The sequence below is a fragment of the Etheostoma cragini genome, chromosome 22 (assembly GCF_013103735.1).
Source record: "Etheostoma cragini isolate CJK2018 chromosome 22, CSU_Ecrag_1.0, whole genome shotgun sequence".
NCBI classification, from domain to species: domain Eukaryota; kingdom Metazoa; phylum Chordata; class Actinopteri; order Perciformes; family Percidae; genus Etheostoma; species Etheostoma cragini.
Window position 1 is genome coordinate 1,757,128 of NC_048428.1, and position 15,082 is coordinate 1,772,209.

Consider the following 15,082-nt stretch of genomic DNA (forward strand, 5'->3'; position numbering starts at 1 on the left):
ACACACACACACACACACACACACACACACACACACACACACACACACACACACACACAGGCCTCCACCGGTCTTATTCTACACTCCAATCGGCCAGACAGTCAACAATTTGGTTTGGTAGTGTCCTCACCGGAGCACATCATGCTGCCAGAACAGGGGCTCAACGGCAGCAGGACAGGAGGACGACAACAGAAGAAGGACCACTAGATGTCACTCTCACTACTGATTAGTATTTTACTGCTGACTGAGCTATGCTGCAGGCTGGTAAAGAGAATACAGCAATGACAGAACAACAATGAATATCAACACTTAGCTAAATAAAAATAAAAACAATTCACACGCACGCGTGTGTATGTTTACATCGGGAAATATGCAGAGACATAGAAATAGGGTGAGGTACAAATGTACACAGTAGTGATCGGGGATATCCATATTCACCTCGCTGATTGGTAATCTTTAATTCTTACGTGAGGGGTTGTGGAAAATGGTGTTTCAAAATAAGATTCCCTCAACAAGAGATGACGGTGGGGTGGGTGAGGGCAGACCAGACCTTTTCCACCTTGACTGTTGTCTGTTCAGGGCGGTCGTGACCACGGGGAGAAGTCGATCGGGTCAACAAGGACTCGCTAATGAGTCGCTACTGAAAGTGGCTCTTATTGGGGACAACAAGCTTCGACGGAAAGAGAAGAGGAATACATGTAGGAAGAAAGAGAGGGAAAAACGTCACCCCCCACCTGTACTTAGGCAAGCTGTAATGGCTGCGTTTATGTACCTCGCCTCGATTCTCTCCCCAGTGGGGTGAGGAAGGATGGGAGAAAAAAAGAAAAAAAGAGGGTGCATTAACCTGTCGTCGTGTCGCGTCAGCCTATGCCGCGCATGAAAGGAGGAGATGGAAGCAAAAAAGGAGCGCGTGAGGGAAATAGGTGGAGGGAGGAAGGAAATGGAAAGAAGGCCAGGAGGGAGAGATGGGGGCAAAAGGAGGAAGTCAGGAGTCAAAGGGTGAGTCGGAGGAGGAGGACAAATGTAGAAATGAGAACGGGAAGGTGAGGCGGGCTCAAGCAATTGTATGTCCTTTTCTTTTTCTCACTCTGTCTTCCAATCAGTTTCCTTCCTCTTCTTCTATCACCCGTCACCCAGACAGGGCCGGTAATTGGACGTGGACCTCTTTCTCTCTTTCTCTCTCCCCCGTGGCTCGGCTCCTCAGCGGGAGCCTTGGGGCCCGGAAATAGCTGATGACAAGATAGCGGCTGCCTTTCATTCTGCTCAAGGTTACCCCAGCCTTCGCTGACAGCTGACAGAGGGGGGTATTTAGGTGTGTGTTTGCTTAAACGTGTGTTTTTGTGCGTTTGAAGAAGGGCAAGTCAAAGAAAGGGTCCATCTTTTTATGTCTGTTTTCCTTCCAGCCCGTTCGGCTGACCTTCCTCTTGACGGGTTTCTGTTGGGTGGAATCGGCGACACATCCAGAATGACACACACACACACACCTACACACACACATACACACACGGTTGTGACAGCCTTGAGTTTAGAGGTTGTACTGCTAAACCTCCTGGTATGGAGGTGTGGATCAGATGTTGGTAAAGAGCATGAGATCATCTTACCCTAAAAAAAATAAAAGGTTAAACACACACACACACACACACTTCCTCAGTCCGACAGCAGGAACTGTTCCTGCTCGGGCGGTTTCTTGACCCAGGTCCCGAAGCCCATTTCCTGCAGAGATCTGAACCACTGCTGCTTCACTGTCTGGTAAGAACGGGCCGCCATCTTGGCCTCGCAGTACATGAGCTGGCGCTCCACCGAGCCGGACACGCGGATCCCCGACTGAAGAAGGCGGGCAATGATGGGGGAGAGAGAGAGAGAGGGAGAGAGAGAGAGAGAGAGAGAGAGAGAGAGAGAGAGAGAGAGAGAGAGAGAGACAGAGCGCAATTGTGAGTCAGATAAAAGTAGCACGGAGACATACATGACAATAAGAAGAGAAAACAAAGAGAGGAATAAAGCCGGGGCAGAGAGGGTAAAGGTTTTGTTAAGGAGGACAGACAGAGAGAGAGAGAGAGAAGAAGAAGAAGAGCGGGCAAAACAAAACGAATGAGCCGGCACAAATGCATTTGGGTGCGGTTGGGAGGTGGGGGGGCTTCAACAGCTGTGTAATCTCCCCATTTAAATTTCACAAGCAATTGAACATTCTCTGTGCTTTTTGTGCATTCCTATTGTCGCGAGGGGAAACAATGAAGATCGGCTGAGAGACAAGTAGTGAGAGAGCGAGCGAGGGAGAGAGCAAAAGTTTCTTTTGGAGATTAGTGCGACTGCTCTTGCGTGGCCCTTATATACTGCGCGCAGGGAGCGCTTAGGGTGGGGGCCTCCTCGAGTACTCCTCCAAATAATTATGGTTTCATAGTCATTATGCTTTAACGGCCGCCATTTGGCGATGCAGGCGCTGTCTGTTACATAAAGTTTCAGAATGGAAATGAAAGTGCAGCGGGTCTGTGTGCAGACGCGAAAGATCCGAGCTGCCAGTTTTCAGATGTTGCCACGTGGACAAATTTATCAAAAGGCTAGGGCGGGTAATTCCAAATACCCGCCCCAGAGCACTCTGGGAGTCGGATTTTAATACGTGTGTATATGTGCTTTTTAACAAAGTGGCTGGTGGCATGCATCTAGTCAATGTTTCTCTATTACTGTGTGTATTCCTTGTTGCTTTTGTCTCTTAAAGGAGCATTTCCACATTTTGAAGTGGAGTAGAGTGTTAAAACAGATATTTATTCATATGAAAATGGGACTATTGTTTCGGCCCAGATTAATTAAACAGTACATCATAATATTTTTTGTCCCAGCAAGACAAAGGGCAGGTGGTTTTTAATTAACATTTAAATTAGAAAGACCTTTTTTTCCCAAAGCAGATATATTGACATGTCATAACAAGCAAAGCACAGTGTAATTTATAATAATAATAATGGCTTTATTCAACTGAGTGGTGCCAGCGCCCTTTGGTATGGTATGGAACAGAGCTATCATGCATGTTACACCCGGCCATAAAAATAAAATACACCGGTGCTTTTTCTACAATAAAAGTCAAAATGGGGGCTGGGAGAAAAGCCGACAGAGAGGAGGCCCTAGTTCTGTCTTCTGTATTTTCACCACTGTAAATTCCTATTACTTGTAAAGATGTCCTCAAAGTACATACAACATAGACGCACAGCAGTTACATGTATAATCCTACACTGTGTTATGGCCATCGGTATTAATTATCTGGGTTATCTCCGTGTTTGATGGAACCAGCAGCTCTGGTCCGAGCCCGGCCTGTGACCTTGGTTGCATTCAGTTCCTGTCTCATCTAAACTGTCCACTTTGTAATAAAGGAAAAACTGTATAATATAACTATAATGCCCCATAACATTGCCTATAGTAGTTCACAATAGCCTAAAAGACAATTCAGACACTGACCAGCAGTATTTCTCGCGTACATTCTCTTTCTCCACTGATATTTTTAGCTTATCCGTTCTGCCCTGATTTGACCTTCCCTGTGGATATCTGCCCTCACCTTGCGGTACAGTCTGTCCCAGCGCGTGAACAGGGCGTGCTTGCAGAGCCGCGAGGGCGTCCCCGAGTCCCGTCTCTGTCCGGTGGCTGTGTTGACCACCTCCAACTGGGAATCACCCAGCGTCCAGTTGACACTCACGCATGAGGCCTTCCCCGGCTGCTGATACTCGGCGCTGCTCAGCCCTGCAGAGAAGACACATGGGGTGGGTTTAATCTCCATCGTCCTCGGGTCAAATGACCCGTTTCCCTATATCAATGTTCTCTTTAATTCCCCAAAATAACATGATTGATTCCACACAACGCTCTTTGGCAAGTACACATCTCTACTTTCATTCATTTTGGGGCGTCTTATTCAATTTTATAGCTTTTGAAAAACAAATTGAAGTGGTTTTGAAATAGTATTGAATAAAAGTTGACATATTCCAGTCTGTGATTATCCATCAACATCCATTCCTTTAATTTTAGTCTCAATAATTCCTAATTTCTGCTTTTCTAACTCATCCATTAGGTATAATGTCCTATAAATGAGGTTTATTGACCATGAATTCCAAAAGTAACTGTAGAACTGAAGTTAATAACATCCAAAAAAAGCGACAAATATTGAAAAGAAACGTCAAAAGTGTTGAAAAAAAGAGACCAAACATGAGAAAAAGTTAAAAACATCGATAAAAAGCGTCAACAAAAGTGTTGATTTTCAATTTGTGACGGGTCGACAACACGAGGGTTAAGGTTCATCCAAATCATCTCGGTGTAAAACCGTTCCAAAATGTAATGCACTTGTTGAGCAAAGCAAGTATCTGAGTGGGAATTTATGTTTTTCCTGTCAAACCTCCACTCGTTTAACCTTCCTTCCCCTTTCCCTCACTCTGTCCCTGAGGCTAATGGCAGACATAAAGTTTTGCAGCGCTGCAAAAAGCCGAGTCAACCTGGGCCTGGAACTGCAGGGCTGTTGGATATCCCCACAGAGGAGGAGGGGGGGGGGGGACAGGAGAGCTATTGAGCATTTAAGCAATGTGTTCTTGCCTTTGTATAAGTGCTTGTCTGCTCTCGACTTCCAGCAGTTACGAGGTATTGCCAGCTACGGACGCCATAAATGTTATCTCCAGTCACAAAGATGAACCCTCGCCGGCACTATCTGTCGTTCTGTCCCGCTCTCTCCACCTTGTCTCTCTAAAATAATCAGCCTTGATAGCAAAGCACACAAAGCAATCAGTCGAGGAAGGAGAAAGAGAGGCAGAGGTAGAGGGAAAGTGGAGGTGTGAGAATTAGCCGTCTGCATGCCGGCAGAGGTGCCCGGGCCTGTGGTGAGAAAAGAATGATGGCTCAGGGCAAAAATGTCCTATAGAGACAACAGTGGGTGTTTCATAGGAGCCAGTTCACCAGTAGATTCTAGGTAAGGAAGATGGATCATTTTAGATTCAGTGTTTGAGATTTTGAAAACACACAACTGTACAGTCTGAAGCTGTAACAGATGCTGAATGGAGTGAGAATACAGGCCAGCAGTGATAAAGAGGGATGTATTTATTTTTTACAGGGACTGCGTGTGTGTGTATGAGTGCGTGTGTATGTGTCAGTGTTAGCCAAAAGGCTAATTTACACCTGTTGTCCCAGATGTTAAGTTGGCCATAAAAGGTTGTAAAAGGGTTTCTGTGATTAAGCACTTGACAATTCTTACTCCTACAAAAGGCATTTTTGCATTTTGGCATTTCTGGAAATGATTGACTCTCTTCTCGAGAGTTGGATAAAAAACACTTGCGGCCTCTCTCACTCCACCACACCTCAGACGGGAATGTTTCAAGATAGAAAGTCCTAATATTTCATAATGTTGTAATGTTACTAAACTACATTTATCTGACAGCTTTTGCTTTATTGCTTTAGGCTTCTTTCTGCAGCAGCTCATTGAGTATCCGATACAATAGAAACTATTGAGGAAATATTTTTGATGCAGTAGTAAACAAGAACGCAGCAGAGAAACGAGCTACAATGGAAGTTAATGGGATAATTGTCCAGCTTGTATTTACGTTCATAAAGTGCTCGTTTTGCTACTGACAGACTCAGATTAATATTCTAAGTGTCTGACAACATTATGGAAAGGATTTCTAAGGAGGTCGACCTTTCTGTTAAAGATTAAGATCCTTCTTTAAAACATAAAAGTCCGCGAAATTGCGTTCGCTAAACCCACCAGACTCCGTGTAAATAATCAGTAATTTTAGCATCGTAAAACACGGCTTTCTGAAACATCTCTGAGCAGCGCTGGCTCTGGCCGTCTGGAGCGACTATCGGCTCCGTTTGGTCAGTGTTTTCTTTCTTTCATTCCAATATCGGGTCTGTCAGTCGCAGTGAAAACTGGGGACATTTCCGGGGACAGATCCAGCCGGGGACCAGTCACCAAAACCGGGGACTGTCCCCGGAAACCACCCTACTGTACAGTAAGGGTGAAGCTAGCTAATAGCTGGTTAGCATCGCTTAGCAGATAGACTAGAAACATGGAAACAGCTAATTTGGCTCTGTCCAAAGATAAGCTAAAATCTGCTATAAGCTCACAGAAATAGTCCATAACATACTGTAACCGCCTGTAAAACCAAAATATGCTGTTTATTCAGTTTTAGTGAGCTGTAGATGCTCTGGTGGGTGGACTTTGTTAAAGTACCATTGGATACAGACAGACTAGCTGTTGCCTCCTCTTTCCAATGACCGCCCATTTCTCCAACGCTCCGTTGTTCTGACCTCTCAATAACCCGAAAAATCCCTTTTATTCTACAGTCCAAAAGTCCAACGTCCCTTTGTTTCAAAAAAATAAAACCTCTGCTCCAACATCCCCTTGTTCCGACCATATAGGCTTTTAATAAAGGTTAGGATAGCCCATTGGTTGGGGTTAGGCATTTGACCTAGAGGGGTTAAAGTTAGGACAGCTGACTGGTCAGGAGATAGGACCTGTACAAATGGGGTTACTTTACGGGGAATTTGGGACACTGAACCGCAAACCAGTACAGGGATTACATGGATTAGGCTAGATAAAAATGTAAATGTGTTAAATTATTGAAAAGTAAACCCGCTTGTTATTGTTGATTCTGATTTTAGATTATGGAAGGTGATCCCCAAAAGCCGAGCTATGTGGTCGGAACAATGGGATGTCGGAGCAGAGGGGTTATTTTTTCAAAACAAAGGGACGTCAGGGAACCGGAGGGTCGCTGGTTCAAGTCCCCGTAAGGACCAAAGTACGGAGTGTGGACTGGTAGCTGGAGAGATCCCACTTCACCTCCTGAGCACTGCCAGGTGCTCTTGAGCAAGGCAACGTACCCCCCCCTCCCCCCCCCAACTGCTCAGGGCACTGGTCCAGCACTAGTAGCCCACTCTGACATCTCTTGTGCATGAATAGGAGCATGTATCCTGAGCGTGTGTGTGTATTTCAGTCCTGCGTGTAGTGATTACTTACAAAATTGTAATTTCCCCCAATTTAAATTAGACGTCGGACTAGTGGGCGGTAGGACCAAAGGGAATTTTTCACCTTATTAAGAGGTTGGATCACTGGAGCTTTGGAGAACAGGCGCCCCTGTTTCCTATAGTTATGCTAAACTAAGCTAAGCTAGCCGGTTGTTGGAAGTAGGTCAACGTTAAGCATGACTGGAATCTATCGTCTTTTCTAACTCCCGGCCAGCAAATAAGCAAGACATTTCTCAACCCTTGTATGGGAACCGGGTCAGGTTGACCCGTTTCAAATTTTTACAAGAAGAAAAATAATACAAGTTACATTTTTTCTACCTCAAAAAAATCAGCGGCCTTACCTTATTTTCTGTGATAAACATATATTTCTGACTCAATTCAGAAAATGATTCTGGATCCGACTATAACAATGATCACATAGTGGATATTGAACATGAATTATAACCTTCCATTTTTAATTCTGGTAGGCTGGCCGTCACTAAGTCTACGTAGACAACTTCATTTGTATATTTTTCTATACAAGGCCATGTTGGCCTCAAGCTGAATTCCAGCCATTTTCATCTCCGGTCCACCAGGTGGCGCTCTTACCAGGTTCAAGGGTTTTTACTGAGCTGGGGAAGAAAGCCTTCTCTTACTTTGCTCCATGGTCTTGGAATAATTTGCAAAACTTGCTCCATCTAAATGATCTAGTCCCATTAAATGAATTTAAGGCCATGTTAAAATGTCATGTAATTCAAAAATGTAACTGCCCCATGTGACCTGTCCTTTCCTCTATGTGTGATTTTGTCTATGCTGTATTTCTGTTTGTACTGTAACTGGTGTGCCATCTCGGCCATGTCTCCCTCGAAAAAGAAATTTCAATCTCAAGGGACTTCCTGGTTAAATAAAGGTTAAATAAAATAAAAAATAATGCTGCCAGTACTACAACAGAAGAAGAAAAAAATGCATTATAGTGCCAGAGACATGCTGTACTTAACATGTCGCATCTAGGCTACACAATCTGACAGTTAAATGCTGCCTGAACATTATATCCACTCTAAATCTGTCCTCAGAACGGAATAACTGTCTTGGATTTCACCTCGACTACCAACCCAGTTATTTATTATATCTCACAATGATAAAGATACCTTCACAGAAAATCTGCAGACAGATTGTGTGCGACGGCTGAACAACAGTTGCCTCTGATCTCAGCGTCTGACAGACAGCTTGTTACAGTACAATACCTGATGTACAAAACCACAATACATGCCTGCAGATCATCTTCCTCCTAGCCACACTCATTTTCCCGTCTTCACTCTTCCATTCACCAATCTCAGCTCTTCTTTTCTGTAGCTCCTTGGAGCTGAAATGAATTGCCTGCCACAGTAACAATCCTCCAAGTCTCTTATTACCCATCTCTTCTCCCTTGTGGAGACGCACCTCTTTGAACAAAAGACTCTCCTATCCATCCTGCCTTATTCCTTTCTCTTGCTCCATTCATGGCTCATTTCATTCCTTCAATGGACTTGACTCCTCTGTTTCTGTAATAGCCAATTTGATTTTTCCCTTATTGAAGACCTGATCAATTTCTCTTCTGGGAAGTGTTTGGCAGACATGAAAAAGACAGAATTAGAGCCTTTGGTTATGGGATTCACAACTGTACAGTACACATACCCCTAGCTTAATATCTAAGGCTTCTGTAGAGTCACAGTAAAGCATATCTTGCGTTTTATGTGTACACATTGCATCTATACTGCATTACTGTAGTGCTGCAGGGCTTTTGATGGAATTCCTCAGGGGGGGTGGAGCTGCAGAGGAGGAAAAGTGAAGCAAAAAGAGTGTGAAAAGATGGTCTCCTATGTCCGTGTGAGGGGCAGCAAAGTCATTTAGGTTAAGGTTGCCGGTTCAACTCTCTGAAATACTTTTTATTTACTTCCAACAGCACTTGACCCCCAACTGCTTTAGGCAAACAGTAATAACAACATACATAAATACGCTTAGGGCTACTTTCTTCCCTTACAGGTGTGCAGCTCTCCACCGTAGTTCTAAAGTACCAATGGATACTTTCAACAATCTACCCCAGTCCTTACAAGATTAAATTGGAGAGATAAAAAAGTATATACACAGTATATATTTTTTAAGATTTTTTTGGGGCATTTTAGGCCATTGTGACAGCAAAGGGCCGTAGGATGGAGTTGAACCCGGGCCTGCTGCATGGAGGAGTAAACCCCTATATATGGGCGCCCACTCTACCAACTGAGCTATCTGGGAATCCATAATTATTATATCTTGTAAAATTGGGTTGCACACATTGGAAAAAACTGATATTGCAATATGCAAACTGTGACGTCCCGTAGTTAGGGGTGACGGGACATAAACAGAACCAGATGGATTTGGTAAGATGAAAGAATTTTTAAAGAAAGCAGGTAAGCAGAACAACAGAGTGTATTGACGGGAAAATGAGCCGATGGGTGAAAACTTAACAAAAGGAGATCCTTAAAAGGAAGACTATTACTACATGACTGAGAACAAAGGAATAAACAAAAATCCTCTTTAAGTTAATTACTGGTTCAAAATACAAGACCTATACTCACAGCACCCCTGCACCTAATATCACTAACAAAACCAACCATACATTTAGTGTTGCTCCATTTTTTCTGAGACCAGAAAGTGTCAGCGAGTTTTTCTAGAGGTTACAATTAGAATTTGTGAAAAGTGAACAAAGGCGTAGCTGTAAAACAACGTACGTGTCCTCTCCAAACTGCAAGTGGCGGTGAAGCCGCAACCTTTATTAACCGCGTTTCCTTTATCTACTGGTGTCCTTATTCTTCTTATCCCAAAACAACAAAGCCCTGGCGCAGTTTCTGTTCACGCTGCGGTGGACGTGAACAGCAGGACGAGAGTGAAGGACAAGTCAAACCATCGATGTGTTTGGCCCCTCGGGGTTCAGGTGGAGCTGCTTTGGCTGAGTGCGATAAGAGCGGGCCCCGCTGTCCCCGGGAATTTCCTCTCGGGGTGTTGCTTTTAAATAACCCTGGACACACAATAGCCGAGGAGCTCATCACAGCCAATGAAAGGATGGAGGTGGAGGTGGAGGTGGAGATGGGAGGGGGGGGCAACTGAATGCAACCGAAGCTCTCTTTTTCTTTATTCCCCTCCTGCTTTGCGGTCTCCCCCTCTCCCCCTCAGCCTGTCTCTCTCTCTCTCTCTCTCTGTCCGAGCTCCCTTCAGATTGAATGGCTGTCTGATAAGGGCTGTGATTACATTGATTTGGTGTAGGGCCATCTCCACTGTGTGTCCATCTTCCTTCTTCCCCTCCCCTCCCTTCCCTCCACCCTTCTACAGATTGGAGCTACTAGAGGTACTGCAGGTGCAACGATCTGACAGTCTGCGACGTGTGGACACACACGGAGAGAGCTCATCATTGGGACGCGTGTCGGAGGGGAGGGCGGAGCGTTTCCAGGAGGAGTAAGTAAAGAGGATGTCTGAAGGTAAAGGGCATGTATGTCAGACAAATGTAAAAGACATTGTGATCCATAACTCAAGGGAAAGTTGTCTTTGGGGTCTGGCCTCCTTTAAGAGCCAGGTAAAGCTGTGGCTTAGAGCTAACCAAACGTGTAACCACCGCTAACTAACTTGTATTTCTATTTTTCTATTAATGAATCGTCTTGTTTTTCTTTTTTTCCTGTTGTCTTGTTGATTTTCTTTTTTTTATATCCTATGTCTTTTGTGTAAACTCCAACCTGCCTATTGGACTGCAGATGGAAATTAGCCCTTGGGCTACAATCTGGCACATTTACATGTAGTGTTGTGCATGTTCATCAATGTGCATTGTCCTGAATGAATAAATAAATAAATAATAATAAAAAAAATAAACAAATTTGACCCATTTTCAAAAAAAAGTATATTGCCAAAAATGAACAAAGATGGTTCCATTTAATGCTGTTCTTGTGTAAAATAAAGGAACATTACGCTACTTTCATTAACTTTTCAAACTCAAAAATGAGGTTTAATGTCCATGAACTCCAAGAATAAGTGTAAAACTCGTATGGTGGCAAAAGCGCCAAATGTAAAAGTGACAAAACTGATGGAAAAAGGGTCAAAAACCTAAAAAAAACAACAACAACAAAAAGGAGAAAAAACAACAACTTACATAAAAGAAGAAAATTAATAATGAGCAGAACAATAAGCGGAAAAAACACAAAACAGTAAAGCGCAAGATGTTGAAAGATGTACTCACTGCGAGGTGTATTATTGTTAGAGTGAAGAAGTTCATATTATAAGTAATTATGATCAATGAACAAACGGATCGCACCTGAAGACGGTTTTCCAAACATTAACTGCTGTAATATCTAAAATCTCCATTCATGACAACTTAAAGGACTCCATTATAAAAGCCATCGAGCAAATCATGAGAAATGCTCGCCAAGGCCGTGGTTGGAGGATTCAATGATGAATTTGTCCCGGCGCTCATCACCAGAGGACAATTCAGTGCAATTATCAATCTCGATGAGGATAGGCCTCACAAAATATTCATCGTCATGGCGCCCAATTACCCCGAGCAGAGCCCTGCAATCCCATGCCCTTCAAGAACCTGATAAAAGTATAGTAGATAAGGAGAATGTACTAGATTTGCCCATTGTGCACATTTAAGATAATACACGGTTATTGTCTTTGTGATATGTGATTGTCAACAACGTGCCCTACATCGCTGTGCTCGGTCCCTCAGACACTGGCTGCCCTAGATCTGAACTGATGGCTGATGCAGTTTCTACAAGTTGGGTGTCATTCAGATTCTCTTCCAGCATCCATCTTTACTACAAACAAAAGCCCCAGATCTCAGTGGAGCCCCAGAGGCAGACGTGCCAGACAACTTCATGGCTGTAGCTTGTCTGGCTGGCACAATGTAACTGTGGAGAAGCAGGGGTACATGAATTTGTTAAGTGTGTGAGTGTGTGTGTGTGTGTGTGATTGTGTGTTACATGTGGGATTTGTTGTAATTCATTTGGCCTAGAGCAGACATATTTATTAAAAAGAACCTCTCAAAAATAGATACTGTATGCACATGGCCAAGGATCTCTGTGTGGGATGGCCCATGACGGGTATGTTACGACAGGAGGAAACTAGAAAGCCACTTAGATGGAGAATATAAAAATATTAAGGGAAAAAAAAAAAGTCACCAAAATACTAAAACATCCAAGCAGTCAGTCAACCGACCTGTGATCTGCCTGGTGTAGGAAGTTTAAAAAGTTGGTAGAAGGCAACACAGAGATAAAAGAGGAGTGAATGTGGACTTACATGTATCAGGTGGACACAAACACAACTCCAAATGAATGATAATGTTGCTTATCTGCTGTATGTGTAAATACATAACTGTTTGCCATATTAGCCTAAAACATGAGAAATATATCAATGCTGTGTTCACAGCTGCCCTTAAGTAGCAAAAAAAGTCTTTAAAAGATAAAGAATTAAACTGACTAAATATAGCTGAGCAATCTCATGCAGTGATTTTTAACTGTAATTCACCTTAACCTTCTATGAAATGGAAATATATATATATATATATATATATATGAGTCTTATTCCAAGCTAATGCATTTTACATGTCACATGGATAATCGGGGCGTCCATATGCAACTCACTTCTCAGGGAAACTGAAAAAAAAAGCAACATTTCCAATTTTGCACAATATTTTCAACAACTTCTTGACGATTTAGAGACCACTTTAAAACAGAGACCAAGCCTCCAGCACTAAGCTCTTTTAACTATACTTATAAGGACCGATGACTGAATTTCATTGGGCCTTTTTATGGTGTAAAAAAAGTCCCTAAATTGATGTATTCCAAAATGAAATTTGTCTAAATGCCACGGAGACATGTCTGACTGTCTGTGTCGAGGGCGTACCGCTGAGCAGGGGCTGGTTGCGTCTGTGCGTGGGGGGCAGGGGGCCCAGGCGCTCCTGGCGCTGGTTCAGAACCCGGCCCAGATGGCCCGTGTGGCGCAGGCTGCCGACGGTCATGCTGTGCAGGTACACCGGCTCCACAAAGTGGCTCAACAGCGCCCCCTGCAGGCCAAGGATGTTCCATCTGAGGGGCGGGAGGGGTAAAGAGAGAGAGGAAGACGGGGAGGAAATGATGGTTTGAAAAGTAGAGGAGGAGGGGACGGTGAAAAAGGAGGGAGAAGACAGAAGGAAGAACGGCATAAAGAGCGTTTGTGGAAACGCGGGCGAGGATGAAAGAAAGAAGAAGGTAGGGTAACAGTTGAGGGGAGGGAGAATACATGGGAAGAGAGAGATAGAATCAAGGTGGGAAAGGAAGAGAAAGGAAGAGAGATGGGTAGAGAGAGGAAGGGTACAAAGAGAGAGAGCGAGACAGATGTGAGTGCCTCAATGACAGGTGGAGACAATTTGATCATTATCTTGATGTGGGACGTGATGAATAACAGCCACGACTGACAACACACACACACACACACACACACACACACACACACACACACACCATTTTCCCTGGTTCAGAGACGCAAACCATCATCACCACCTACAACAACACTACCAAAGGTCAGTCCATCAGCATTCACTACATGAAACAACCCATTACCATGTGTGCATTCATCAGTGCCATTGAGGTTAATGCACTGCACGGGGCTGCAGGCAAGCTTCTGTCGATTGCTCGGCGCGAGGGGCAATCACCTCCGGATTTGTTTAGGGAGGTCCACGAGTGACACAAAATCACTGTGGGGCTTATCCTGCCAGCCGCACCGATGCCTGATACTGTAGCCAGCTGGTCGCGTGCCACCTACTTTCGAAATCCCCTCTATTTAAGCAGCAGATGCTAATTCCGGGATGGAAAATGATAATTACCGTGTTTATTATCATTCCTGCCCTTCATTGAGAGAGAAAGCCTGCTGTGAGTTGTGTACTCTCCGCTGCACTGGACTAATGAACTTATGCGAGGCCCAATCTAAAGCTCGACATTATGCTACTAATTTTTAGATAATTTGTTCTTTTTTTGTCAATCAATGTCTCTTTATCATGGATGCAATTACAGCGGCTGCCTGTTTTTTTTCCCCCTTCTCTCTCGCCGACTTAATAATCACTCATTACGGCTTCTTTCGCTTCCCGAGCAGTCAATTAACATCAATGGCTTTTTTTTTTTTTTTTGGGAATGACTAAACGGGCTCACCAAGCAGCGACCGCCTGCCTACGCTTCACCTGCAATCTGTCAGCCGAGATCGGCCCTTCTCTCTCAAACGGAGCGCTCCCCCCTAAACTGAAATAGTTTAGCCTGAAATATTAATTTACCCAGAAAGCGACACCTTGAATCAGAAACATCTTCTAATCTCATGCAAGAAAAGCCAGCCATCTGGCTTGGGTGTGTAAATTTAAAGAGAGGAGAGGGTAGAGTTTTCTCTCTCTCGCTCTCTTTTTCCTTTCTATCTCCCTCTCTGTCTACATCCATCCTTTCTTCCCTCCCCCGGTAAACGCAGACCATTAAAGTAATGTGTTCATCTGCATAAAACTGCAGTGGATTGGAGAACATCCTCGTTATATGAAAGCCATTTAGGCCCCTCAATTAAATACAGCTGTCGACTTCAAATCAAATATTAGCAGAGGAGCTTCATTGGGCCTGGCTTAAGAAAACAAAACCATGATCATCAGGTGAAGCAATGATGGGCTGACACATTGCCCATTACTAAAAAGGATTATGATAATAAGAACAAAGATCCTAAAATCCCTTATGGTCAAGGCTGAACTAACTATAATTGAATACAGGAACTGAAGGAAGTGGGGAAATAAAAAAGGTAATGGGAGGTTGCAAAATGAGTGGGACAGAGGACAAGAGGAGTATCCAGGGGATCGCTCGAAGACTGCAGCAGTGTGTGTGTGTATGTATGTATGTATGTATGTGTGTGTGTCTTACTGTGTTTAGTCTACAATCCTAAGCTCCTCTCAGTTCCACCCTCCACCCTGACCTTGATAAACTGGCCCTTGGTGACCCACTCACTTTTACGACGGCCACCCATCATTTACAGCCATATAAAAAAAAAAAAACGGAAAGAGGAGGCTGTGGAGCAAAGAGCGTGCGTCTGCCGTCTGGCCTGGCGGGGTGGGTGGGGG

At 44.0% G+C, this 15,082-nt stretch overlaps 1 protein-coding gene across 2 annotated transcripts in view; it reads right to left on the bottom strand.

Moving 5' to 3' along the window:
• Positions 1-4: 4 nt before the first annotated feature.
• The window catches only part of adarb2 (adenosine deaminase RNA specific B2 (inactive)), an 80,980-nt gene continuing 65,902 nt past the window's right edge, over positions 5-15,082 (bottom strand). The window contains exons 7-10 of one of the 2 annotated variants that reach the window (XM_034862182.1): positions 12,868-13,049; positions 3,542-3,723; positions 1,644-1,824; positions 5-62 (exon numbers count right to left, since the gene is read on the bottom strand). In XM_034862182.1, coding sequence (XP_034718073.1) covers positions 1,648-1,824; positions 3,542-3,723; positions 12,868-13,049 — 541 coding nt within the window. In that variant the 3' untranslated portion in view covers positions 5-62; positions 1,644-1,647. Of the gene's footprint in view, positions 63-1,468; positions 1,485-1,625; positions 1,825-3,541; positions 3,724-12,867; positions 13,050-15,082 lie in introns of those variants that run through there. The other variant, XM_034862181.1, reaches the window with a different exon arrangement.